Source organism: Mandrillus leucophaeus, unplaced genomic scaffold (assembly GCF_000951045.1).
Source record: "Mandrillus leucophaeus isolate KB7577 unplaced genomic scaffold, Mleu.le_1.0 Scaffold433, whole genome shotgun sequence".
Lineage (NCBI taxonomy): Eukaryota > Metazoa > Chordata > Mammalia > Primates > Cercopithecidae > Mandrillus > Mandrillus leucophaeus.
The window spans coordinates 700,837-728,766 of record NW_012104621.1 but is presented as its reverse complement, the minus strand read 5'-3'; the positions used below and the strand labels follow the sequence as shown (position 1 = coordinate 728,766).

At 42.0% G+C, this 27,930-nt stretch overlaps 1 protein-coding gene across 1 annotated transcript in view; it reads right to left on the bottom strand.

The window, feature by feature from the left end:
- The window catches only part of CCDC180 (coiled-coil domain containing 180), an 87,822-nt gene extending 69,040 nt beyond the window's left edge, over positions 1-18,782 (bottom strand). The window contains 8 exon segments of the mRNA XM_011993740.1: positions 720-910; positions 2,163-2,312; positions 2,488-2,556; positions 11,287-11,288; positions 15,205-15,351; positions 16,084-16,247; positions 18,696-18,736; positions 18,738-18,782. Coding sequence (XP_011849130.1) covers positions 720-910; positions 2,163-2,312; positions 2,488-2,556; positions 11,287-11,288; positions 15,205-15,351; positions 16,084-16,247; positions 18,696-18,736; positions 18,738-18,782 — 809 coding nt within the window.
- Between the last annotated feature and the right edge of the window lie 9,148 nt (positions 18,783-27,930).

Sequence of the window (27,930 nt, the reverse complement as noted above, 5' to 3'; positions counted from 1 at the left end):
GGAGCTCTCTCCTCCCCTCCAATTCATCACTAGGTATCATGGGTTCTGCCTCCAAGAGACACCCGAGGCCCATCGCTGCTTTCCCTCTCACAGCCACCAGTAAGGTTATGAGGACAACCGCAGTGTCCTGTGCCCTGGCCTTCCTGCCTCTTCTTGAAGCCCCCTACATTCTGCACAGAGCTGCCTGAGGGACTTCAAAACTGCAAATCAGCTGCTCACTGAAGTAAAGTTCAGGCTGCTCCCAGCCTCATCTCCTGCCCTCTCTCAGGGTCCACTTACCTTCAGCCTTCTGGAGGGGGCCAAGACCACCTTTCTCAGAGCCTTGTCCCCATATTGTACCCTCTGGTTTCAGGTGATCCCTTTCCTCAGAGAGCTTTCCCAGCCCCCATCCCATAGCCCCTGTCCCCTTAGTTAGAGCTTTTCTGCCATTGGGGGGATGTGCTTATTTATTTACTTTCGAGTTCTCAAGTTTCATAAGGGTGGGATCTCCACACCCAGTGCCTGGCCCTAGGCACTTAATCAATAATGATTGTGGGAGTGGGAGAATAGGGGCAAGAGAAGCAAACCACCCTGCAAGGTAGGTATTAACCTCCCTGCTTTAGGGGTGGTACTTGAGACTTCACTCCTACAGGCTACTCATCTTGTGCCAGCTCTTTTTGAGTGTTTGAAGGCTCAGGTACTCTAGTGCATGGGGGTGAGGCATGGACAGCAGGACCTACCTGTGGAGAACAGGGTTTTCCATGATCCAGTTGTTGGGGAGGCTGTGCGTCCACTTCTGCTGTCGAGGAGACATCATCTCCCCTTCAGGAGTCTCCACCTTCTTCATCATGGGTATCCTGCCACTCTTCAGGGTCACAGAATGCTCTGCAGCCCGCTTCCTGGTGGCCGCCAGGGAGTGGACCAGCTGCACCTGAATCCAGGGAGGACCAGGGATGGGGGAGTGGTCAGAGCTGCTGACTCCCCAGCACTCTCAGGCTGATGGTGGCTGTCTAGAAAGACATCCAGAGAGCTGTATAGAAAGGCACTTTTCAGGGAGGCCTTCAACCCCAGGGCATATCCCTACAGCAGAGCTCTCCTCCTAGTAACAGTCACCCAGCCACTTCAATGAAGGCCTCTTTTTAAGAACCTTAAATGAAGATTAAGATGAACATCTCAGCCTTTTTTATAATCACAAGAAATTGGAAAAACAGAACTGACAAATAATAGGGATTGGCTGAGTAAACATGGTATGTCCATTTGATGGAATGTTAGGCATTTGTTAAAGATGAGACCCACAAAGAATTCTTTATAACCTCAGGAAATGCTTAGGAGACGATATATTGTTAAACATATCACTTAAACACGCAAATTAAAAATTATAACCAAAATTATACAGTATGATCTCAAAATTTAAAATGCATAGGAAAAGGCCCTGGAGGAAATATGCCAAGAGCTAAGAATGGCCTTAGAGAGAGCAGGATCGTGTGAGTGATGTAATTGTTTTTTGGTTTCTTTATACTTTTATAATTTCCAGAGGTTTTACAGAGAATTATTTAGGGCTCAAATCAGGAACACAGATCCCTTTTAAATAAGCAGTACAGAACTTCAAAGGAAGGATTCGGGTCTGTGTATTTCTGTTAAGATCTTGTTTTGTCTATACAGTGCTTCAGAGAAGACAAGGCAATTGCAATAACCTACACTGTTGTCAAGAGGGCTTCACTTTAATACAGTTATGGGAGTCCTAGATCAACAAGCGGGCAGCCACTCAGCACGGTGAAATACATGGGTGCCCACGCGCATAGAAAAGGGTCTGTGAGATACTGTCACGGAGAAAAAGCAAATTTCAAAACACTAGCACAGAATGAAGCCTATTTTTTAAATACAAAAATTAGACATGTTCTTATGCATGGGAAAAAGAGAGGTCACCCAGTGGTTCCATCCAGGCTCTTTCTCAGTAATTTACATTTAAAATTTTAATTTAAGTTTTCTAATTTTCAAGAACCGACATTCTAATTTTGTATTGGTACAATTTAAGAACCAGTAACAATTATTTTTAAAATCAAAGTAATTTCAAAGCCCTTGTTTTATTCAATTTCCAGTAGGGAAGCCCTGGGAGGGAGGGAAGTTTGGAAGAAAGCAAGGGAAGAGGCACGGAGAAAACGGGGACAGAGGGCGGCTCCTACCTCAGCCTGGAAGATCTGCTGGTAGGCTTTCCCACTCGGAACCTGGGTCACCTTCCCCACTGACGACATCTTGGCCGCTGACTGTATGCCCCTGCCGGGAAGCCGTCGTCCAGGACACGCGTCTGGGCTTTGGTGTCTCAATTCCAATTCCTGAGGTTGGGAAACCGCCCGTTCCAAGCTCAGGTTCAGGTCCAGGCGGGACGACATCTGGCCTGGAGGCGGCACCCCAGGGCGGGACTCCTGCGGAAGGACTCTCTGCTGGGGGTTAGGGGCCTGGGGAACGTCGACTCAGGGTCTTAACTTTCAACGAACGGATGAAACTAACCTCAGATGAGCTCCGAACTCGAGCAGGAGGCCGGTTCTCCCCGCCGCGAAGGGCGCAAATCCGAAGGGACTTGGGGAACGCGAATAACACAGGATTATTGTTTGTGCTTCACTCGGCCATGCCCTCCTGGGAAAAGTTAACAGCGCTCAAGATGTCGGTTGGGACTGGAACTCCAACGCGGCGCTGAACTCTCATCCGGGACCCTAACCCACCCTCCAGGGGACACAGGGAAGGAGAATTGGAGGGAGAGAGTAACCTGATTCAGGTCACGCTAATTAGGCGCCTACTGTGTGCTGAGAAGACCCAACCAGCCCCTCCCATCTCCCTCCCTAGCCCCCCAAATAGATTGAGCAGCCGCTGGACACCCCCCTGAGCCCGGCAGATTGGAGGGAGGCCTTGTGCCCGGCCTGGGCGCGTCCCCGCCTGCAGAAAGCACCTCTCAAGGTAGCCAGGGACGGTCCAGCGACAACTGCAGCTGGACGCCCATGGTCTCCAAGGCAACGCGGAGGGGAGGGACTGCCCTGGCCCCGCCCACGCTTTTCTTCCCAGGGAGGGGAGGTTGCTCTTAGTAATGGGAGCGCCCCACGTGGAGTAGTAAAACTCAACTACTTCCTTCAATGCCAGTTTCTCCTCTCTACAAGGAATACAACCCCAGGGCTGCCAGGAGCAGCACGATTAAATGTTCTGAAAGGTGGTAGGATATATGAGATGTAGCACTGAGCCATCATGGTCAACAAAGTCCATCCTATCTTATTTGCCTTGGTTAAAACCAATTTCTGCTGGGAGACAGCATATAGTAGTGTTTGCCTGTAAGTTAGAAGCTGAAAGACTCTGGAAGAGACCATCTGTTTCTCAGTTTAAAAGAGATTGAGAGCTCAAAATTCAGGGATCAAGGCTTGCCTGGCCAGAGATGAAAATGCTTGTGGTTGGCACTGAACGTGGCCTAGGGTTTCCCATATATATGAGACACCCAGCGCCTTCTTACAGAATCCCTCCCTTTGGCAGTGATATGTTACAATTGCTAATAAATGCTCATTCTTCGGTCCTGGGTTTTATTAACAAGGTGAAGTACTGTAACAAAGATTAGATTCACTTTAGCTGGAAAAAGAAAACGTGTAGGTGACTGAGGGAAGGGATGAAAACACAATAACAAATAGGTAATGTCCAGGAATTATTTGCAGTCTCATATCTCTTTCCCATCCAAGGAGGCCCTACTGGCTTTGGCCTTGAACGTTAGAAACTATTTTCCCTACCCAGATGCTTTCTGGGTTCTGGTTCCAGGCACATCTGTAATTTAGGGGTTTCTTTCTTTTTAAAAATTATATGGCTATAAATAGTAGGCATGGACATGTCAAGTATGGCATTTTGTTTTAATTGAACTCCACATTTATTGCAGAAAATTAGAAAACAGAAAAACTTCAATGGAGAAAGTAAAATAACCCATAACCCTGCCACTGAGAATTTACCTCCCTTAACTTCCAAGTTTTTGAGACTGTATGTTTGAGTTTGGATCAAACGTGGAAATTCATGTTTGCCTTTTGGATGGCATTTCCATTCTCCTCCCAACCTGATAATATCATAGTTGGAAAGACTAACCAGTTAGGGATCATCTGGCTAGTCCACCTCCTGTGTTTAGATATGGGCAAAAAGCCAGAGACAGGGAATGGAAAGAATGACACTAGGGCCTCTGGATCTTTTTCTTGTAGCTCAGCATCACCTTTGATATTTTCCCTCTCACTCTTAACTTTGAAAATGTCTCTTGACCCCATCTTTTCCTTTTTCTATCCCAGACTATTGTCTGTCTTCTGCATAGTCCAGACAAAGCAGAGCAATGAGGACCACCACAAGAGCAAATATTTAATGAGAAGATTTAATGCCTGCAATAACTATGAGAAGGGTGCCTTAACTAACCCATTTTACAGATTAAGAAACTGAAATTCAGAGTCAGTGAGTTGGCCAAGATCTCCAAGATAGGAAGATCTAGGATATGAATCTAGACCCTGTAATTCGAGTCTTGAACCACCTGATCTGTGACTAACCAGGAAAAAAGTTATTTAACCAACTGATTGGATGTGCCTGTTGAAGCATAGCATGCATATCTAAAAGCATGGAAATCATAAGTGGATAGCTCAATGAATTATCTGAAAGGAATGTGCCTAGTAACCAGCACCCATAAGAAATAGAGCATTACCAACTCTCCAGAAGCCCCTTTTGTGTACTTGTCATGTCACTGCCCTCTCTTCCCCCAGGATAACAAATATTCTAACTTCTGAATTAGTTTTGCTTCTTTAAAAATTTTATTTAAATGGGGACTCTTTTATGTTGGGCTTATTTCATTATGTTTGTAAGTTTCATACTTTTTTTTTCTGAGACAGTGTCTTGCTCTGTCACCCAGGCTGGAGTGCAGTGGCACAATCACAGCTCACACTGTAACCTCAAACTCCTGGGCTCAAGCAATCCTCCCACTTCAGCCTCCCAAGTAGCTAGAACTACAGGCATATACCACTATACCTGGCTAATTTTTATTTATTTTTTGTTGAGACAGTCTCACGATGTGGCCCACACTGGCCTTGAACTCCTAGGTTTAAGTTATCCTCCTGCCTCAACCTCCTGAAGTGCTGGGATTATAGGCATGAGCCACCAGGCTAAGCCCATATATATATATTTTAATGTGTCTATAGTTTATTTCTGTATAGTATTGCATTATTAAAAAATATATACCCCATTTTGTTAATCCTTTCTATTTGGATTTTTTCAATTTGGAGACTACCAATAATAATGCTGTTCTGACCATTCTTTTGCATGGTGAACATATGTAGGCATTTTTATTGGGTGTATACTTAAGAGTGGAATTGCTGAGTCATAGAATATGTGTATGTTCATCTTTAAGAGATACTACCAAAGAATTTTCAAATGGTTGTATCAGTTTACACACAACAGTGTATGGGAGTTCGAGTTGCTCTACATCCTCACCAACACTTGATATTGTCTCCTGTTTTTATTTTAGCTACTACATGGTAGTATCATCTTATGGTTTTAATTTGCATTTTCCTGATTAGTAACGATGTGGACACATTTCATATACTTGTTGGACATTTGGATGTGGAATGTCTTTTTGTGGAATGTCTAGTCAAATCTTTTGCCCAATTTTCCTGGCATATTGTCTGTCTTTTTTCTCATTCATTTATGGGAGTTAGTTACATATCATAAATATGAGGCTTTTTCACATAAATCTGGCAAATACGTATTCCCATTCTGTTCTTGCCTTTTTATTCTCTTGAAGGTGTCTTTTAATGAAGTGATGTTACAATTTTAATAGGTCCCAATTTATCCATTTTTTTCTTTATGCCCCAGTACGCTTTGTGTCCTACCTAAGAAATCCTTGCCTGTCTCAAGGTCATGAAAATATTCTCTGATATTATCTACTGTAAATATTGTTTTAAACTTTCACATTTAAATTTACAATCCACCTGGAACTGGTTTTTGTTTATAGTGTATGAGTTAGGAGTCAAGATTCATTTCTTTCCCATATGGAGAACCAGCTGACCTGGGCCACTTACTGAAAAGACTATCTTCTCCCTACTGTTCTGCACACCTCTTTCATCATACATAAAATGTCCAAATGTGTGGGTCTGAGTTGGGCTCTGTATTCTATTTCTCTTCATTTCTATCCTTGCACTAGTAGCACACACAGCCTTCATTACTATAGTTTTAAACTAAGTCCCAATATCTGGTAGTGTAAGTCCTCCACTTTCTAGTAGGGTGCTGAGAGTGGGGCAGGAAAGTCATTGGGTGGGGGGTTCAGAAATGTTCTCATTGAGGTGACATTTTTTGCTGTGACCAGAAAGACCAGAGGAAGCCAGCCCTGCCTAAGTATTTGTGTGATGGTTATTTTTATGTGTCAACTTGACTAGGCTAAGGGATGCCCAGATAGCTAAGAAAACATTTCTGGGTGTATCTGTGAGGCTATTTTCAGAAGAGATAAGCATGTGAATCAGTAGGCTGAATAATTTTAAAAATGACCTATATAATGTGAGTGGAGATCATCTAATCATTTGAAGGCCCAAGTATAACAATAAGGTGAAAGAAGGGTGAATTCTCTCTCTCTCTCTCTCTCTCTCTGAACTGGGACATCCAACTTCTCCTGCCTTTGGGCATCGGAGATCCTAGTTCTCATGCCTTCTGCCTGTGGAATTTACGCCAGTGGCTCCCCAGGTTCCCAGGTCTTCAGACTCAGACTGAATTACATCACTACTTTTACTGGTTCTATTACTTGACTATAACATAGTGTAGGACTTCACAGCCTCTGTAATCATAACAAATCTTCTCTTAGCTATCTATATCTATATATTTATATCTATCTCTCTATTTATCATATTGGTTCTGTTTCTCTGGAGAACCCTAACTAACACAGATTTTGACACTAAGAATAGAGGAAAATAATTTTAAGGATTAGTTTTCTGAACTGGTTTTGGGGTTTCTGAAAATGGCTCTCTAATCTCTTTAGATATAAAGATGCTAATGACTTTATTTCCAGTAGTAGAGAGAGCACTGATAGTCCATGTAGTGAACTATTTATAGAGATGTGCAAAATATCTGGATTGGGTACTTCTAATTAACCACTTATAAGAAGGAAAGAGGTAAGTAAGTCTGTGTATGATACTTCCAAACATTTTTTGAAAACTAAGAAATATAATAATGTTGGTTGATTGCTTTCACTACTGGATAAAGAGGTGAAAGAAAAGCTATTTGAGTCAAGTATTTGAATTCCAAGCTCAAGAGCTACACAAATGACTTAATTCAGAGTGTCTAGGTGTGCCCTGAGGGAGAGACTTATCTCCTGTAGTGGCATGACTGAAATTACTGAAAATCAGACACAGGATCTTATCCCAGCAATTAGACGAATTACAAGCAAGTTGAACTCCAAGCCTCCCAGGGTGTCCACTGTTAAAGTTCAGGCCTTCATTGGGAAACAGGGTTCTATACGTTGGGATGGGGATGTGTGAGAAAATTTTGATGAAGCTGGGGACACAGAGCTTCTAAATTTTGAAGTCTTCTTTGCCAATGGAAGAGGTATCCCCACTCCCAGAAAAAGGGGCTTTCCCACTCCCAACAGAAATAGCTTCCCACCCACAGTGGTATCAGCCATTCAACCTCTATCTGAGGGCATCAACCCTGCATTGTCTGAAGAAATAACAGCATTATATGAGGTAGTTACCATGAAAGATAATAATGATGATTCTTCTCAAGATCTGCCCCCACCACCCCTCTCTAGACCTCTAACTAGACTCAAGTCCCAGCAGGCCCCTAAGGTTAGGTACAAAGTGTGACACATGAGGAGGTACACTACACTCCAGAAGATCTGCTTGAGTTTACTAATTTATATAAGCAGGGATCCAGGGAACATGTGTGGGAATGGATATTAAAGGTATGGGATAATGGTGAAGGAGCATAAAGCTGAACCAGACTGAATTTACTAAATGGGCTCACTAAGCAGAGATTTTGCAGCTTGAGAAGTTAGAAAGAGCTCTAACAATTTGTTTGGTTAGTTTGCTGAGTCATGGATCAAAAGATGAGCAAATTGGAAAAGACTGATCTTTCTTGGTTTAAAGTAGAAGAAGGGACTTAAAGGCTCAAGGATATTGGAATGTTAATGTGAATTTGTCATTTAAAACCCAATCACCCACACCAAAGGGTCCAGAAGACATGTTTTTCTCCAATACTTTGAGAAATAAATTTGTGAGAGGAGCTCTAGTATCCTTAAAGAGCTCTGCAATCTCTCTTCTCTGTAGGCCAGACCTTACAGTAGAAACAGCAGTCACTCAACTGGAAAACCTAAATGCAATGGGAGTATTTGGATTTTGGACTGGCAGGGGTCAAGTGGAGGCTCAACAGCCCAGACAAGGTGGGCTAAATTACCATAATGAATAGCTAAGTCAAAGAAACAATCAGAATTATCTGACTTGCACAGACCTATAATGTTGGCTACTTATTTACACCAGCAGCTTCCCAGGTTCTCAGGTCTTCAGACTCAGACTAAATTACTTCACTATTTTTCTGGGTTCTTTTGCTTGACTACAGCATATTGTAGGACTAGTTAATTACAGTGTTCTTAGGAGTGAAATAGATAGGAAGTCTACTAAATTCTTATATGATCCATATAAGCAGAAAAATTCCAGGTCAAGTCACCAAAAGTCTAATTTGAATCTAAAAACAAAAAATCATGGCTTCTCAATCAATTCCAAGTTTTGAGCCTGTTTATACACTTGGAACCCTTTGAATGAAGGGGAAGTTGGGCCCTCTCAAGGAAGGACACAACTGAAAATTTAGACAGCACTGTTAATCTCTCAGCCTTCCACAAGGGACATACAGCTCTTTACCAAGGTAACTGTGTATTGAGGAAAAGGAAATAATCAGATATTTCAGGGACTGCTGGACACTGGCTCCGAACTGACATTGATTTGAGGAGAACTGAAACATTCTTGTGGTATCTTGATCACCCTTCTTTGCCATAAGATATCACACTAGTCTATTATGTTAATGACATTAGACTGATTGGACCTAATGAATGAGAAGTAGCAAGTACTCTAGACTTATTGGTAAGACATTTACGTGTCAGAAAAGTGGGAAATAAATCTAAAATTCATAAGACTTCTACCTCAGTGAAATTTTTAGGGGTTGGGTGGTGTGGGGTATGTCAACCTATTCCTTCTAAAGTGAAGGGAAAGATGTTGCATCTAGCTCTTCCTACAACCAGAAAGTGACACAATGCCTGGTGGGGCTGTTTGGATTTTGGAGGCAACACATTCTTCATTTAGGTATGTTACTCTGGCCTTTCCAAGTGGCCCAAAAAGTTGCTAGTTTTGAATGGGTTAGAAAAATAGGGGAAGGTTCTGCAAAGGTCCAGGCAGCTGTCCAAGCTGGTCTGCCACTTGGTCTGCCACAAGTACCATTGATCCAGCAGATTTAATGGTACTTGAGGTGTTAGCAGCAGATAGGGATGCTGTTGAGAGCCTTTGGCATCCTATAGGTAAATTGCAGCTCCTGTCTTTAGGATTTTGGAGAAAGGTACTACCATCATCTACAGATAACTAATCTTCTTTTAAGAGATGGCTCTTGACCTGCTACTGGGACTTAGGAGAAACTGAATGCTTGATCATGCACGGGCCACCAAGTTCCTACGTGCCCTGAGCTGCCCATCATGAACTTGGTGTTATCTGATCCACCAACCCATAAAGTTGCCATGCACAGCAACACTTCATCATCCAATGGAAGTGATATATATATATATATATATGTGTGTGTGTGTGTGTGTGTGTATATATATATATATATGATTGAGCCTGAACAGGACCTGAAGGCACAAATAAGTTACAAGAAGAAGTGGTCCAAATGCCTGTGGTTCCTACTCTTGTTACAACGCCTTCTCTCTCCCAGCCTGTACCTTGTGGTCTCATGGGGAGTATCTAATGTGGAAGTGAACAATACAAAATGGAGTCACTTGTGTCAAAACTCTAACCAAAATGGTGTCAGAGAGGATCCATAAAGCAGAAGCCCTCATGCTTGCATTCTGAAATACCTGCATATCTCCTTCATACCTTGTTAACAGAATAACAGAATAGAACTTATCACAGAAATTTTCTCTGACCTGCAGTATTTCAGATAAGACACTTGGGCCGGGACATTTGCCTAGAAACAGCTATCTTCTCCCAGTGAACTAACACCAAGTCCTGAAATTAGTCACTGAAACCAATGAGTTTTGTTTTAGAGCAGTCTGCATGTACTTCTTGATGATCATATGATTTCAGTCTTTTAAAATTTATTAAGACTTTTAAAGGGCCTAACATATGGTTTATCCTGGAAAAGGTTCCATATACACTTGAGAAGAATACATGTTCTTTTGTTATTGTATACAGTGTTTTGTATGTATTGATAGAACTTATTGATTTATGGTGTTGTTCAAGTCCTCCATTTCCTCATAAATCTTCTGTCTGGTTTTTATATCCATTGAAAGTGAGGTATTGGCTGGACACAGTGGCTCATGCCTGCAATCACAGCACTTTGGGAGGCCAAAGTGGGTCGATCACTTGAGGCCAGGAGCTCGAGACCAGCCCGGACAACATGGTGAAACCTCATCTTTACAAAAAAATACAAGAAAAAAGAAAAAATTAGCCAGGCATGGTGGCATAGGCCTGTAGTCCCAGATACTCAAGAGGTTGAGGTGGGAGGATTGCTTAAGCCCAGGAGGTGCAAGTTGTAGTGAGCTGAGATCACACCACTGTACTCCAGCTTGGGCAATGAAGTCAGATCCAGTCTCACACAAAAAAAAAAGAGAGAGAGAGAAAAAAGAAAGAAAATGAGGTCTTGAAGTCTCTAACTATTATTGTAAAACTGTCTATTTCTCCCTTCAATTTTGTCAATTTTGCTTCATATGTTTTGGAGTCTAACGTTATATATGCATATATGCATATGTTTATAATTGTTATATATTCCTGGTGGGTTAAACCCTTTTTCAATACATAATGCACTTCTTTATCTCCTTAACCCATTTTTTTCTGAAAATCTTTTTGTTTTGATAATATCTAGCCACTCTGGCCCTTTTTCGGTTATGATTTGCATAGAATATCTTATTCCATCATTTTACTTTCAATCTTTTTTGTTTACAGATCTAGAATAAGTCTCTGGTAGACAGTATATAGATGGATTATGTTCTTTATCTTCTCTGCCAACCCCTGCTTTATAACTGGATGATTCTAATACATTTAAATTTAAAGTAATTACTGAGAAAGAAGGATACACTTCTGCTATTTATCTATTTGTTTTCTGTATGTCTCATATGTTATTTGTTCTTCAATTCATTCATTTCAGTCCTTTTGTGTTTAGTTGATTTTTTTATAGTGTACTATTTTGATTATCTTCATTTCCCATTTCTGCATGTTTTTAGTTATTTTCTTAGTTGTTACCTTGGGTATTAAAATTAACATCTTAAACTTATGACAACCTAGTTTGACTGATGCCAACTTAGTTTCAATTATAAACAAACCCTGCTCCCATACATTTTCATCCCTTCCCCTTTATAAAGTTACTGTCATAGATTGCATTTTTATACATTGTGTGCCCAATAACATAGATTTATCATAAGTGATTTATGCTTTTGCTTTTTTAGTCATAGAGGAAATAAAGGCACTCTAAATGAAACATACAATAATACTGGGTTTTCTATTTATTAATGAAGGTGACTTTATCAGTGATCTTTATTTCTTCACATGGCTTTGAGGTACTATATACTTTTACTTCCGCATGAAGAACTCACTTAAAATATTTTTATGGCAGGTCTATTAGTGAAAAACTACCTTGACTTTTGTTTATCTGGAAATATCTGAATTTCTTCTTCTCTCAAAGGATACAATTTTCCAAATATAAAATTTTTGATTGACAGTTTTTTCTTTCATCAGTTAAAATATATCATCACATTACCTTCTGGCCTTCATGGTTTCTGATAAGATATCCACTGTTAATCTTATTGAGGATCATTCACTTGTGATGAGTCTTTTCCCCTTTGCATCTTTCCAGATTTTTTTCTTCATCTTTGATTTTCAACAACTTGGCTATAATGTGTTTCAGTGTATATCTCATTGAGTTTATCCAGCTTCATTAAGCTTCTTGGGTGTGTAGATTCATGTCTTTCATTTAATTTGGAAAGTTTTCAGCCATTAATTTTTTCAAATATTTTTCTTCTCATTTTTCTCTTTCTTCCCCTAATGGGACTCTTATAATGTGTATGTTGGTTCTTTTGATATGTCTCACAAGTTCCTCAGGTTGTGTTCATGCCTGTGACCTTGAAGGCTACCCAGGGTCTTCAGACACCCTTGGTGTCTTGTCTGAGCCTGCCTGATGGTGGCATGGGAACAGGTAGTCCTGAAGCTCTACTACCTAAGATTGACACTGGGTTCTTTTAAATATTATGCTTCTGTTAATACATTCTGTGTCTACCTCATCTGATCCCTAGAAAGCAATGAGGCCTAGTGGTCCCAAATAAAGCTTCTTCATGTTGAGTGTCTTCATCTAGCATGATCTCCAAACTCCCAGGAAACTTCAAAGCTGGAAGGTATGCCTTGCCTTTTCCCCAACACAAATAAGAATGCCCTATGTCACATCCAGCTCCCATGTCGCTTCCTCTGGAAATTCTTCACTAACTTTTCACAGGCAGAATTAGCAGTTTTCTTTTCCAAGCCTCCATAGAACTTATACAAGCTGATGTTATTACATGCAGTGGGTTGGATCACAGAGCGCTGTTTACATATTAGTCTTCTCAATTCACTGCAAGGTTTCCAATGGGTATTCACTCACTATTCATTCACACCATGATGCCAGGATTGATTTTGGTAAGTGAATTCATAGTCAAAAGATTTATTCATCTTGATCTCATTATTTTATTGATTGCAAGATCTGATTATGTTATAGGTATGTGGTTGGTGATAGTGAGCAAAACCTGAGAAGGCCTCTTTCTTTATGGAGCTGATATTTTAGTGAGAGGGTGAGCAGATATTAATCAGATCATCACAGAGTGTTATATGACAAATAACAATAGCTAATATCTATTGAGAGTTTAGGATGTGTGAGACACTATCTTAAGAGTGTTTGCCTCTATTAACTCATTTTTTTCCTCAAAACAATTTTAGGTGTTAGGGGGTATTACTGTCTTTTTATAGATAAGAAAAGTGAATAAAGGCAAAGTAATTGGGCTGCTATCACACACCTACAAAGTGGTGGCATGGGAATCCCAACACTTTGAGTCTTGGTTTTCTCAGTTTCTAAAAAGCAGGATGATGAAGCTCGGTTAGAGATTAAACTAAAAAGAGACAATGCTGGCAAACACCTAGCAACAGGACTAGGTTTACATTAGGTGCTTAACAATAACAACTGAATTACAATTGCTCTTGGACTCATGAGGGGAATGGGGATTCCCCTTTGCCCTGTTGGTGGGATCCTCATAATAACTGCAGAAGCTTCATAAGGAATTTTGAATGGACAGATTTTGTACAGGTCCTGGGCCAGGTTTTTGTGCTTCAGCATGAAATGTGGTTAAGTACTGGGCTTTGCACAGGACAAATGTCCTAGCCTCCTGGCACAACGTTTGGCCCTTCTTGGGATGGTCCTGGCCAGCCCCTAGAGCTCTGTACCATGACATGTCACATGACTCACCCTCCTCAAACATGCTTGGGGCTTGCTTGCTCACACTTTACTCTTGTGATCCCCCACCTAGAATACCTGCCTACCCTGTCTTTGTATCTTCAGACAGGTGGCTTTTCCAAGTAATCCCACCCTTATTACAGAGAATCTGTGCATCTGCTTTATGACTAAGGCCCAAGTTAGCTCTGATCCATTCCTCATTCCAGTGGCAATGGGAGAGAAAGCCTGTGTGTGCCTGCTTGTCCAACAACATTGGGGCCAGGATCATGGATTTCCTTCTCTTGCATCCACCATAAAGCCTGGCAAGAAGGAAGCAATGAGGATACTGAAATCCACATTCTGTTCCAGAGAAAAATGGGATCTGATGGTTAAACTCTCCTGATGTACACATTTTACCACCTTCTCCATTGACATAAAATTCTGCTTTGTAGGTAAACTAAGTGCTTTTTAACAGGTAACTCTCCAAGGATGCCTACCCACAACGGATAGTGGAAGTCATTAATGGGCAAAGTTTGTTCAACAGATTTTTCTTTAGTTTTTTAATCTTTTTTGCCAAGGGAGTGAAATAGTCCTGAGACTTCATTCCTCAGCCCAGGTGGCCATCCCATGAGTGGCCAATATTGTCTGCCATCTGCATGGATGGTGCTGTGCCATCCCATTTCACTGCAGGGGACAGCTTCTGGTTAGATTGAGCCCTCTCTTGGTGGCAGATGTCCTAGCCTGGCTTTGGAGCAGATGATGGGGGCCAGCGTCAGCTCTCCAAGCATGCCATCAGAATTTGGGATTCCTGGGAACTGTGCCCTGATTTTAATTTTCTGTGTATGATGAGTCTTGGGTTGTTGATTAGGGTCTGCAACAGGAACCACCTTGTTCTGGACCTAGCTGAGACACGGGGACCTAGGATAGAATCACAGCAGACAGACTGAAGGAGTGAGGGGTCTCAGGGAGGGGAACTCCCTCTCCAAAGTGTTTGCAAGGGCTGCCTGGAATGTGTAAGATGTGGCAGAAGGAGCTGGACTGGGACTCCTGGGGACATGAGGGAGGTTGAAGGGATGTAAGTTGTCCTTTAGAATTGAGTATCTGCAGTGTTGGGAATAGCAATTAACACAGTCTGAGCCCTAGTGAGGCAGACAGCCTCAGAGATCTTGTGGTAAGCAACAGGGCAGAATCATCAAAATGTAGCCTCATCTTGGAAGGCATCTGCCATGTAGCCTGGGATATGGGTTGGAGACACAAACAAATGGGATATGGAGGACTCCACTAGCAGAACTAGAGTTCATTTCCAGGAACAAGGCAGGAGGCCACCTAACAGGACAAGGACACAAGGCCTGAGTGGGTCCCATCGTCAGGTTGACTGGGAGCTAAGCCTCCTGGGCTTCCTAGTTCAAGGGCACCCAGGGCATGGAGTATAGAGAAAAGGAGCAGGAAAAATGGAACCTGGGGCACCTCAGGGATCCCGGGGAGCTTTGGGGTATTTACTTCCTACTGTCTGAATCCAGCATAGGCTCAAACAGGAGCCGTTACCTGCCGATTGATTTAGGCACCAGTATTTGGTGGTCTGCTGCAGTTTCTTCTCCTTGTGATTTGCGATCAGGATGTGGCAAAAGCTGACGAGCACAGGGTTGGTGTGATAATGGTCCACATAGAGCATCCCGATCCACGCACTGAACCCTGAAATCCAGAGGCAGGTCAGTCCAGGCAGTACCTCCTGACGTGGCCCCATTTGTGCTTTTCATGATATAACTACGAGCCAGTTTGCTCTCCATTGGTGCCTGAGTCTTTTCTGAGAATCTAGAAAATGAGGTATAAAGATCTGCAAGACTCTTAGAGATCATATTCTAATCTGCCCATTTTATGGGGAACTCAAAGCTCAAAGGGTTAGGAGCTGCTGTGGCTAATCCCAAGCAAGCATCAGTACATTTATTGAATAGATGAGTGAATGAATGACTGGGCTCAAAATAAAATAAAAACTACTTTTGCTTCACCAGAAATGGCTTTGAATTTGGAGCATTTCAACTGAACAGAACATCTTCTGCACTGTTTCCAACTAACAACACTAATAATTCTGAGATATGTTCTTCCTAAAAATTTTCAGAGCTGTGCATTCATAAATTAACTTCTAAGTGTTCAGACAGAATTTGACTACCTTTGACTCCTCCTCCTCTATACCCCAAAGGTCTGCCAAATGGGCAGGAATGTAATAGCCTTGAATTCTCTTTTGACCAGGGTGCTGAATGTGTCTTTACTACTCAGCTGTATAGCCTCCGCTGGAAGATAAACTCTGAGCATAAATGAAAGGCATGAACTCCGGGCCTCTGATACTTGTCTTCCCAGGCAGCTGCCACAGAGGTGCAAGACCAGCCCTCTCCAGAGAATGTGACCAGGTGGGTGCTGGTCACTTACCCATGTCTGCTCCCTCATAGCCATTCTGCATGATAGTCCTGTCGATGCGGGCAATCAGCCACGTGCCAAGGAGGCAACTGATGAGCAGCCTGGAAAGGCAGGCACCCAGGCCCAGTAGCACGTTGTAGAAGAACAGGAAGTAGCTGAAGTTGTGGAACGCTTTCCTGCAAATAGAAGCCAGCCCAAGGTATCACCTTTCAGTAGAGCAAGGTGGCTGGGCAGGTGGGCTCTGGAGTCCCCCAGACCCAGGATCAAATCCTACAGGTTCAGGCTCAAAGCTTTGTGACCTCGTGTCTTAAAGGGGAGCTGATTGCCCTCACCTCACAGCACTGGTGTGAGGAATGGCTCAGGTACAGTGTGGGGGCCGCTGAGCACATTGAAGGATGAATGTCAGTGGGGACAGTCATTGTTTCATGTGATCCTTGGGGTTTGAGGCTTCCTGCATGGTAAGAAATTTCACGGGGCTGCAGCTGGGTCATTGATTATGGCAGAGGGTAGGGCTTCCCCACTGTCTGTTGCACCAGGGACCTATTCCCAGCTGCAGCTGTTCCAAAGTCTTCCAAAGGAAATTTCCCAAATGACCACTTGATCATGTGGTTTCCTGTTGCCTCTGGAATAAAGCCCAAACTTTGCATGCTGAGTTTCAGCCCCCTCACTGCCCTCAGGGGTTTTCTGGTCTTGTCACTTTGTGTCCTCTTCCTGTCACTCACTAAAGCCACTGCATGGCAACCGTTTGTGATTCTCAATCTTCTAACACATCCTGCCCTTTTGTGGCTTCCTGCCTTTGTCCTTGTGGTGTTGGCTGCCAGCCACACCCTCTCCTCTGCCTGTAGAAATCCTACCGTTCTGCTGACCTCAGCTCCAGAGACCCATCTGCAGTGGCGTTAACCACCCCTGCCTCTCCTCCTCCAGGTTTCTCTTGTATTCCTTTTGCACTCCCTGGCGTCCTTTGTCCCTGTTTACGTGCCTGTTGTCTGTTCCAGTGGACTGAGCTTCTCACAGGCAGATTGTGCTGGGATTATTTCTTTACCCTCATGCCCATGTTGTCCCCCCAATGAACGGATGGCTTTGAATGAATGAATTAGAAAGGATTTCCATGTGCCAAGCACTATTGTTCTAAGTTCATATTTTGACACATTTCATCCTCACAACACCTCTTTGAGGTATGCACAATTATTTGTAAATGGGGAAACTGAGGTTCATAGATGTTGAGTAAGATCCCACATGTCACATGGCTCCTAAGGGGTAGACCCAGGATCTGGACCCCGCCAGTCCAGCTCCAGAGCCCACCACTGACCCACTGTACCTCACCCTCTCAGAGAATGTGGGGCCCACCCAGGAACCTGGCATGGGGGACAGGGAAGAACCCAGAGATGGCTGAAGCCAAAGGCCTACAATTCCCTCATTCCCTCCTTCACCGTCACCTGTTGTTGAGAGCCAGGGGCTTCTGCTTGTCAGCTGTGCCCAGTTTTGGCTGTAGGAAGAAGCTGGCAGCAATCCACATCTGCAGGATCATGAGACCCACGACGATGGATATGGTGAGGCTGAAACACAAGGTGGGGCCATCCTGAGGCAGCTTTTTCCTTTCTGCTAGACCCTTCTCTGATGCCCAGTGAGAGAGAGGAGACAGGTTGACCACCCGGCAGAACAATGATAATGTGAATTCCATGCTTTATGCTTACAAGGCATTCCCATGCTCACTACGCAGAGAAAATCGAGGCTCACAAAGGGGAGGTGACCTTCCCAAGACCACATGGTCAGGTCTTCTAGATCCAGACCACAGACCATTACTCCAGGATTTCACTGATGTCCCTTTCACCAGGGGTGGCAGCTAGGTGAGCAGTTTAACAGGTTGGGAATTAAAAAATGGAATGGGGTTCTTGGAAGTTCCTGAGAATACCACAAGAGAGTGGACAGGACAGGCTCTGCCTCCAACTCACAGGTGGCAAGTATGGAATCAAGAAGCTCAGAGCAGGGAGGGACCCCAGAGAGCACTGCATGCTGTGTTGACGTCCCCTGAGTGGCAATGAGAGGTAGTGGCTAAAAGGAGGCTTTGGTTTCAGATTGCCCAGCTCCCAATCCTGAGTCCTCCCCCTGCTTGGAGGAAATGCTCAGTCTCTCTGTGCCTCTGTTCCCCGGTCTGCAAAATGGAAGGTAACACAAGCACCAAATTCATAGGCTGTTATGAGAAAAGATGCATACTAAATGCTCAATGAAGCCAACATTCACTTTGTCTTCCAGATGTGTAAACTGAGAGGCAGAGAAGTGGAGTAACTTACCCCAGGTCACACAGCAGATCCAAAAGCTTTGCCAGGATTTCCCGCCTCCTTCCATCATACTGTCTTACCTCTCATTTTACCTTCCTAAACCTCAATTTTCCCAGCTGGAAAATGGATGTACATGTATCCCTCCCCCACCCCCACACACACGGTTGTGATGGTGTTACGGAATGGTGTGAGAGGCAGTCTTTTGTGAATGCTGTTTCCTCTCCCCATAAGTTGCTATGATGGGCCATCTCTGGGTCAGGGCCAAGACCATGGGTCCACATAGCAGCTGGTGGGCACACCAGCTCTCAGAACACGGCAATGACAGGATACCCGCCCAGCACTTACATCCCGATGCCCAGCCCTTGCAGCATCTCCAGGCCCTGGTTGTGAACGATGGGCAGCACCAGGCCGTACATGATTGCCATGCCACATAGGCTCTGCACCACGTGAATGATGAGGTAGCCTAGGAATGAAGGGAGCCGGTGGTAACTCAAGGTCCTTTGTGAGCCACCCCCTATACCCCTCCTTGCAGGCCACCCTCTACCCTTCTCCTGCCAGACACCCTGGCACACTTGCTTATCTGTTTCTTCTGCCTGGCAAGGCCTCACCTTCCTTCCTGTTCACTTCCTACTCTACCTGCTAGGTGCAGTTCGAGTGTCAACTCCCCTAGAAGGCATCTGAGCCCTGCCCTGGGGCTGGATAGTCATTTTCTCCTCTGGGTCACCACCACCCTTAGCATATGTGCTCCCTGGGTTCAGGACAAGTGGTGAGGAGGACCTCGAGACTATGTTTCTCCTTCTGTCCTGAAGGTCCCTCAAGGGCAGAGGCTAGGGCTGCTTCTGACCACCTCTCTCCTCCCCACTCACAGCCAGGACTCCCTAGGTGATGAAGGCATGTGTGTTGAATTGGATGGGTCACATATCGGCACTTACCCCATAGAACATAGGCTATTTGCCAGCCAGAGTACCTTGCAATGGCCACCTGAGGTTTCAAAGGAAAAAAGAGGTCTCAGAGCAGGAAGAAAACTTCATTACCTCTGCCACATGTGCCCAGCATCCCTTTCTCATTGGAAGTTCACCCACCAACCCAGTGAGGCGGGTGTCACGCTCACCCTCAGGTTTTGGCATATGGCTTAGTCTAGATCAGAGACAGACCTTGGCAGACTCACCACGCTCGCTGAGGAGGCCGGGTTATGGAACTTCAAAGGAAGAAAATGTTTATCTCCTGCCCATAGCCTCTTTATGTGCTTTCTGGAAAAGATGTAGGACATTAAGTAGTGCCCATAACTGATGGTTCTTTGTGCGTAATTAGAGTCCCATAGATAGCACAGGAAGGCCTACAGGGCTGATAGTAGGCACCCTAGCCTCCCTGTACTGACTGCAGCTCACCGGGTAGCCCCAAGTTGCCTTAAAAGTCTTGATCTTTAGTCTAGATTATATTTTATAAAAATAATGTATATTTATTGAGTCATAATGGTGACTGAATCTGATAGATGAGATTATGTGTGGCTTGTTTCTTTTTTCTTTCTTTCTTTCTTCTCTTCTTCTTCTTCTTCTTTTTTTTGACAGGGTTTCACTCTGTCACCTAGGCTGGAGTACAGTGGCACCATTTTGGCTCACTGCAACCTCTGCCTCCTGGGCTCAAGCAATCCTCCCACCTCAGCCTCCCAAGTAGTTGGGACTATAGGAACACGCCACCATGCCCAGCTAATTTTTTTTATTTTAACTTTTTGTAGACACAGGGTCTCACTATACTGCCCAGGCTGGTCTCAAACTCCTGGACTCAAGCCATCCCCCTGCCTAGGCCTCTCAATGTGGTAGGATTACAGGTGTGAGCCACTGCACCTGGCCTATTTTTCTTTCTATATTTTCTTATTTTTCTATGATGAATATATATTACCTATGTAGTAAGATTTAAAAACAGTTGAAAACATAACCAGGTGTGGTGGCATGTGCCTGTAGTCCCAGCTACTCAGGAGGCTGAGGCAGGAGAACTACTTAAACCTGGGGGGCAGAGGTTGCAGTGAGCCAAGATCGCGCCACTGCACTCCAGCCTGGGCGACAGACCAAGACTCTGTCAAATAAATAAAGTTGAAAACAGAAAACCAATTTCATTGATTGCCTAACCTTATAACAATGTAAAGGAAAATGACAAAGGGGAAACAACCCCCCACAAGTCACAGCTTCATCTTTCAGTGTTCTAGTCCAGTCCTTGGCCCCGTGCATAAAGGTGAGGTTGATAGCATTATGTTCATAGTCTACACTCATATTTGTGTCCCGGCTTTTTTACTTCACATTCTATCTCCAGCAGTTTTCAGCCTGTTTTGTACTTTTCATGACCACTAAATTGGAAAGACTTGGAACAAACACAGAATGCAAAATCTCAATAATAATTTTTGTATATATTACATGTTGAAATGATAATATTTGAGATATATTGGGTTAAACAAAACATTATTAAGACGAATGTAACCTGTCTATTTTTACTTTTTAAACAGAGGCTACTAGAACTTTCAAAATTGAACATGTGAATTTCATTTTGTTTCTGTTTGGCAGCATGGAGTTGAGTGTGGTACCACCAATACATACAACACACACAGAGCACACACTCATAGTTGCACTGTGCATGGAAAATTTCTGAAAGTGTGCACAGAAAACAGTTAACAGTGGTTAGCTTGGGGCAAACAATTCGGGGTTTGAGTAGGAGGGAGACTTACTTTACACTAAACATTTTTTGTAATTTTTTTAAAGCACCTGTATGTAGGCTGGAATAATAAAAACTAAAATGCTGGCACAATGCTACTGCTCTGCAGTTTGTAGTGTGATTCTCATCCTTGGTGTCCTCTGCCCCATGGTTCAGATAAGGAAGCAGGACAGGGATCATCACTCTTGGGTGACAGGTGGGGGCAGGGGCAGCCTGGACGGGAATGCAGGCCTCCTCTCCCTGTGCCCTCGGCTGCACATCCATGTCCCTGCAGCTCCCTTTGCATCATGCTTGTCCCTGGTTGTGCTCAAATGTCTCAGTGAATATCTCCCAGCCACATGCAGACTAATGAGGGAAGGAGCAGACATGCGCCCACATCAGGCAGGGCAGAGGGAGTAGCAGTATCCAGACCATCTGTGGGGTCCATTGAGTAGAAAGTAGAGACAGGGAGCAAGGCAGGGCTGGTAGAGAGCTGGGACCCTTCCTGCCAGGAGAGTCTTCTTGTGGGTGTCCTCTGCAAGAGACTCACCCTTTGGGCAGGCAGATGAGGAGGATGTAAAGGCAGCGTGCTCTTCAGAGCTGGAAATTGGCCTGGGCTTCCTGTAAGACTGTGTGTGTGTGTGTGTGCGCGCGCGTGTGCATGCGTGTGTGTGGTGTGTGTGTGTGTGTGTGAGAGAGAGAGAGAGAGATGACCAGCAGGTACCTAAAACCCAACTGATATCTGCTTGCAAATGCTCACAACATGTTTAAAGCTATTCCCTCCTCCTATACTGCTTTTCTTGAGTGAGATTGATGCCCCTTGTCCCCTTGATTCAATATTCATTGATGTTCCCGTGAGCCAGATTCACCTGCTGGGGACCCAGTGTTACTAGCCCTGTAGAGCAAGGCAGGTCTGATACCCAGTAGAGGTGTCTGAGTGTAAAAGAAATAACAAGGTCTCTGGGGTCAGAAAGACTTGATCGTCTGCTAATTGCCTGGGCAAGTTATTTAATTTTATTGATTTCCAGCTTTCTCAACTGTAAAAATAGGGATGAAAGGACTTATCCCTCAGAGTTGTTGTGAAATTCAAGTAAAGACTCTAAGCATAATGTTAGCTCAATGTAGAAGTTCAAATCAATAATGCTTTTCTTCTTCCTACCAAAAAATGTGGTTAGCCCTGGATCTTGCATTCACTTCCTAGGCCCACTGAAGGCACTATTGGAGATTCTGAGGAAAGCTTGTCATACATATTTCCGGTGAAAGACACACAAATGACTCTGAGAGTGCTTTTACCTGTAACAGACCAAAATGTGGAACAGATAGCTCACACACGTGAGAGAGGCAGGCAAAATGGTCGCTACCCAGACTCCTGAAATATGAAAAGTGATATGAGAATCCTTGAAAAATAAACATGAAATAAAAATGCAGAATCCTGCACCAGAAAATTCTAAGCAAATCAAGTAGACTTTAACACATTTCTTGTGTAAGTAAACTTTTGCTCATTTTCTGTTTTATTTTAGTTGCACACACCCTTAGTATACTTCCTGCATACTCCTCTCATTTTGTACTAGTATTTTCACTCGACAGTGAATAAAGGAAGAGAAGCTGTGGAGTATTTCCCATATATCATACATAGCCTCTGTCCATGAAAAACATATTCGACCTCTAATTGATTGCCACTTTTTTGGGAGGGGTGTTGGTTATACCTCAACCAGGTACAAAGATAGCTGGGATCAAGATGTCTTGGCTATTCACTCACCCACCCTTCAGCAAGTTTTGATATTGAGAATCTAATTTGCTTTTAGAGAGACTGTGTGAGTTCATAAAAGAGGGATGTAGAAACAGAGAAGTAGGATGATTTGTTGGTTTAAAAACTTCTGTAGAAGTTGATTATCAATAGGTGCAAAAAAAGTATTTGACAAAATCCAACATCTCTTTACAATTAAAAACATTCAACATCTGGTGTTCTGTTGCACAGTACAGAAACTACAGTTAACAATAATGTGTTGTATATTTCAAAATAGTTAGAAGACAGGATTTTGAATGTTCTCACCATAAATAAATGATAAATGTTTGAGGGGATGGGTTTACTGATTTAATCATCAGTCAATGTATATAGGTATCTAAACATCACATTGTAGCTAATAAATATGTACAATTTTTATGTGTCAATTAAAAACAAAGCAAAACAAAAAACACTACTCAACTTATTAGGAATACAAAATAACTTCCTTAGCCGATAAAGAGCACTGCTAAAAACCCACAGCTAACATCACACTTAGTGGTAAAAGACTGAATGCTTTCCCCCTAACCTCAAGAACAACAACAACAACAAAAATATCTACTCTCACCAATTCTAGCCAAAATTGTACTAGAGGTTCAAGCCAGTGCAATTAGGCAAGAAAAAGAAAATAAAATGCATCCAGATTGGAAAGGAAAAAATAAAACTCTATTCACAAATGCATGATCTCATATATAGAAAAACTCAGAAATACATAAAAAAGTATTAGAACTAATAAATGAGTACAGTAAGGCAGACTAATGAGGGAAGGAGCAGACATGCGCCCACATCAGGCAGGGCAGAGGGAGTAGCAGTATCCAGACCATCTGTGGGGTCCATTGAGTAGAAAGTAGAGACAGGGAGCAAGGCAGGGCTGGTAGAGAGCTGGGACCCTTCCTGCCAGGAGAGTCTTCTTGTGGGTGTCCTCTGCAAGAGACTCACCCTTTGGGCAGGCAGATGAGGAGGATGTAAAGGCAGCGTGCTCTTCAGAGCTGGAAATTGGCCTGGGCTTCCTGTAAGACTGTGTGTGTGTGTGCGCGCGCGTGTGCATGCGTGTGTGTGGTGTGTGTGTGTGTGTGTGAGAGAGAGAGAGAGAGATGACCAGCAGGTACCTAAAACCCAACTGATATCTGCTTGCAAATGCTCACAACATGTTTAAAGCTATTCCCTCCTCCTATACTGCTTTTCTTGAGATTGATGCCCCTTGTCCCCTTGATTCAATATTCATTGATGTTCCCGTGAGCCAGATTCACCTGCTGGGGACCCAGTGTTACTAGCCCTGTAGAGCAAGGCAGGTCTGATACCCAGTAGAGGTGTCTGAGTGTAAAAGAAATAACAAGGTCTCTGGGGTCAGAAAGACTTGATCGTCTGCTAATTGCCTGGGCAAGTTATTTAATTTTATTGATTTCCAGCTTTCTCAACTGTAAAAATAGGGATGAAAGGACTTATCCCTCAGAGTTGTTGTGAAATTCAAGTAAAGACTCTAAGCATAATGTTAGCTCAATGTAGAAGTTCAAATCAATAATGCTTTTCTTCTTCCTACCAAAAAATGTGGTTAGCCCTGGATCTTGCATTCACTTCCTAGGCCCACTGAAGGCACTATTGGAGATTCTGAGGAAAGCTTGTCATACATATTTCCGGTGAAAGACACACAAATGACTCTGAGAGTGCTTTTACCTGTAACAGACCAAAATGTGGAACAGATAGCTCACACACGTGAGAGAGGCAGGCAAAATGGTCGCTACCCAGACTCCTGAAATATGAAAAGTGATATGAGAATCCTTGAAAAATAAACATGAAATAAAAATGCAGAATCCTGCACCAGAAAATTCTAAGCAAATCAAGTAGACTTTAACACATTTCTTGTGTAAGTAAACTTTTGCTCATTTTCTGTTTTATTTTAGTTGCACACACCCTTAGTATACTTCCTGCATACTCCTCTCATTTTGTACTAGTATTTTCACTCGACAGTGAATAAAGGAAGAGAAGCTGTGGAGTATTTCCCATATATCATACATAGCCTCTGTCCATGAAAAACATATTCGACCTCTAATTGATTGCCACTTTTTTGGGAGGGGTGTTGGTTATACCTCAACCAGGTACAAAGATAGCTGGGATCAAGATGTCTTGGCTATTCACTCACCCACCCTTCAGCAAGTTTTGATATTGAGAATCTAATTTGCTTTTAGAGAGACTGTGTGAGTTCATAAAAGAGGGATGTAGAAACAGAGAAGTAGGATGATTTGTTGGTTTAAAAACTTCTGTAGAAGTTGATTATCAATAGGTGCAAAAAAAGTATTTGACAAAATCCAACATCTCTTTACAATTAAAAACATTCAACATCTGGTGTTCTGTTGCACAGTACAGAAACTACAGTTAACAATAATGTGTTGTATATTTCAAAATAGTTAGAAGACAGGATTTTGAATGTTCTCACCATAAATAAATGATAAATGTTTGAGGGGATGGGTTTACTGATTTAATCATCAGTCAATGTATATAGGTATCTAAACATCACATTGTAGCTAATAAATATGTACAATTTTTATGTGTCAATTAAAAACAAAGCAAAACAAAAAACACTACTCAACTTATTAGGAATACAAAATAACTTCCTTAGCCGATAAAGAGCACTGCTAAAAACCCACAGCTAACATCACACTTAGTGGTAAAAGACTGAATGCTTTCCCCCTAACCTCAAGAACAACAACAACAACAAAAATATCTACTCCCACCAATTCTAGCCAAAATTGTACTAGAGGTTCAAGCCAGTGCAATTAGGCAAGAAAAAGAAAATAAAATGCATCCAGATTGGAAAGGAAAAAATAAAACTCTATTCACAAATGCATGATCTCATATATAGAAAAACTCAGAAATACATAAAAAAGTATTAGAACTAATAAATGAGTACAGTAAGGTTTACAGGGCACAAGAGAAATACATAGAAGTCAATTGTATTTCTATACACAAGTAACAAACAATCTGAAAATGAAATAAGAAAACGATTGCATTTACAATAGTATCAAAAATAATAAAATAATATTAAATTTAGCAAAAGAATGTACAACTTGTACACTGAAAACCACAAGAGATTTTGAAAAAATTTAAAGAAGACATAAAATACTGGGAAGACTTCCCACGTTCACATATAGGATATTCATTGTTAACATAGCAATACTACCCAAATGGATCTATAGATTCAACTCAATCCTTATCATAATTCAAATGCCATCTTAGCATTAATTGACAAGCTAATCCTAATATTCATATAAAATTGAAGGAACCAAGAACAGGCAATAAAATTCTGAAAAAGAAAAAGAAAATTATAGGACTTTCTGTTTCTAATTTCAAACTTACTACAAAGTTGTAGTAATGAAGGCACAATGATACTGACATAAGGACAGACAAATAGATCAATGGAATAGAATTGAGAATCCAAAATAAACCCTTGTACTTATGGTCAATTTATTATCAACACAGATGACAAGACAATTCAATGGGGCAAAAAATGTGTTTTTTGACAAATGGTGCTGGAACAACTTGATATTCACATGCAAAACAATGAAATTAGACTTCTACCTCACACCATACATAAAAATGAGCTCAAAATGGATCAAAGGCCTACATGTAAGAGCTAAAACTAAAAAAGTCTTAGAAGAAAATATGAGAAAAATCCCCGTGACCTTGGATTAGGCAATGGTTTCTTAGATATGACACCAAAAGCACAAGTGATATAAGAAAAAGCAGATATGTTTGGCTTCATCAAAATTGGAAACATTTGTGTTTCAAAAGATATTATCAAAAAAAGTGAAAAAGTAACATACAAAATGGGAGAAAACATTTTCAAATCACGTATCTCATAAGGGATTTGTATACAAACTATATAAGCACACTTACAGCTCAATAAATAAACAGACAAATAATCCAACGTTTACATGATCAAAGAATCTGAACAGACATTTCTCAAAAGAACATATACAAATGGCCAGTACGTGTAAAAGTACATGTAAAGATACCAGACACTATTAGCCACTAAAGAAATGAAAATAAAAACAATAGTGAGATTCCACTGCATCTCCACTAGATGGCTATAAACAAAAAGATGGATAATAATAAGTGTTGGCAAGGATGTGGAGAAATTGGAATTTCCACAATGCTAGTGAGACTAAACAGCCATGCAGCTACTTTTGAAAACAGTCTAGCAGTTTTCCAAAAGGTTAAACATAGAGTTGTCATATGTTTCACAGGCTATTCCACTCCTAGACATATACCCAAAATATGTAAAAAATGTATATATAATACTTGTACATGAATGTTCCTAGCAGTATTATTTGTAATAGCCAAAAAGTTACAGCAACCCAAATTTTTATTAACTGATGAATGGATAAATAAAATGTGGTATATTCATAAAATGGAAGAGTAATTGACAATAAAAAGGAATGAAAAATAATTTAAAAATTTGGACACATGCTATGATATGGATGAACCTTGTAAACACTGTGCTATGTGAAAGAAGCCTGTCACAAAGGGTGATGTATTATAAATAGGAGGAATAAGTTCAAGAGATCTATTGTACAACATGGTGACTGTAGTTCATAATGATATATTATATTCTACAAAAATGATGAATGAATGTTAAGTATTTCATCACAAAAATGGTAACTATTTGAGTTAATGTATTTGTCAATGAGCTAGATTTAACTATTTCAAAATGATATATACTTCAAAACATTATGTTGTACAGAATAAATACACACAATTTTATGTCAGTTTAAAAAATAAATAAATTTGAAAAAGAGATGACATCATCATATTATTCCATTTCTATGATAGATCTGGAATAGGCAAATCCATAAGGATATAAAATAGATTCGTAGTTGTTTAGGACAGGAAAGGTTAGAGGGAAATGGGTCATGATGCTTTGGGGAGGTGACGAAAAATGTTCTAAGTGGTTGCACAATCTTGAGAAAATACTAAAAACCATTGAATGGTACACTTAAATGGATGAATGTATGGAATGTGGATTATGTCTCCATAAAGGTGTTTCAAGGCCAGGTGCAGTAGCTCACATCTGTAATTCTAGCACTCTGGGAGGCCAAAGTGGGAGGACTGCTGGAT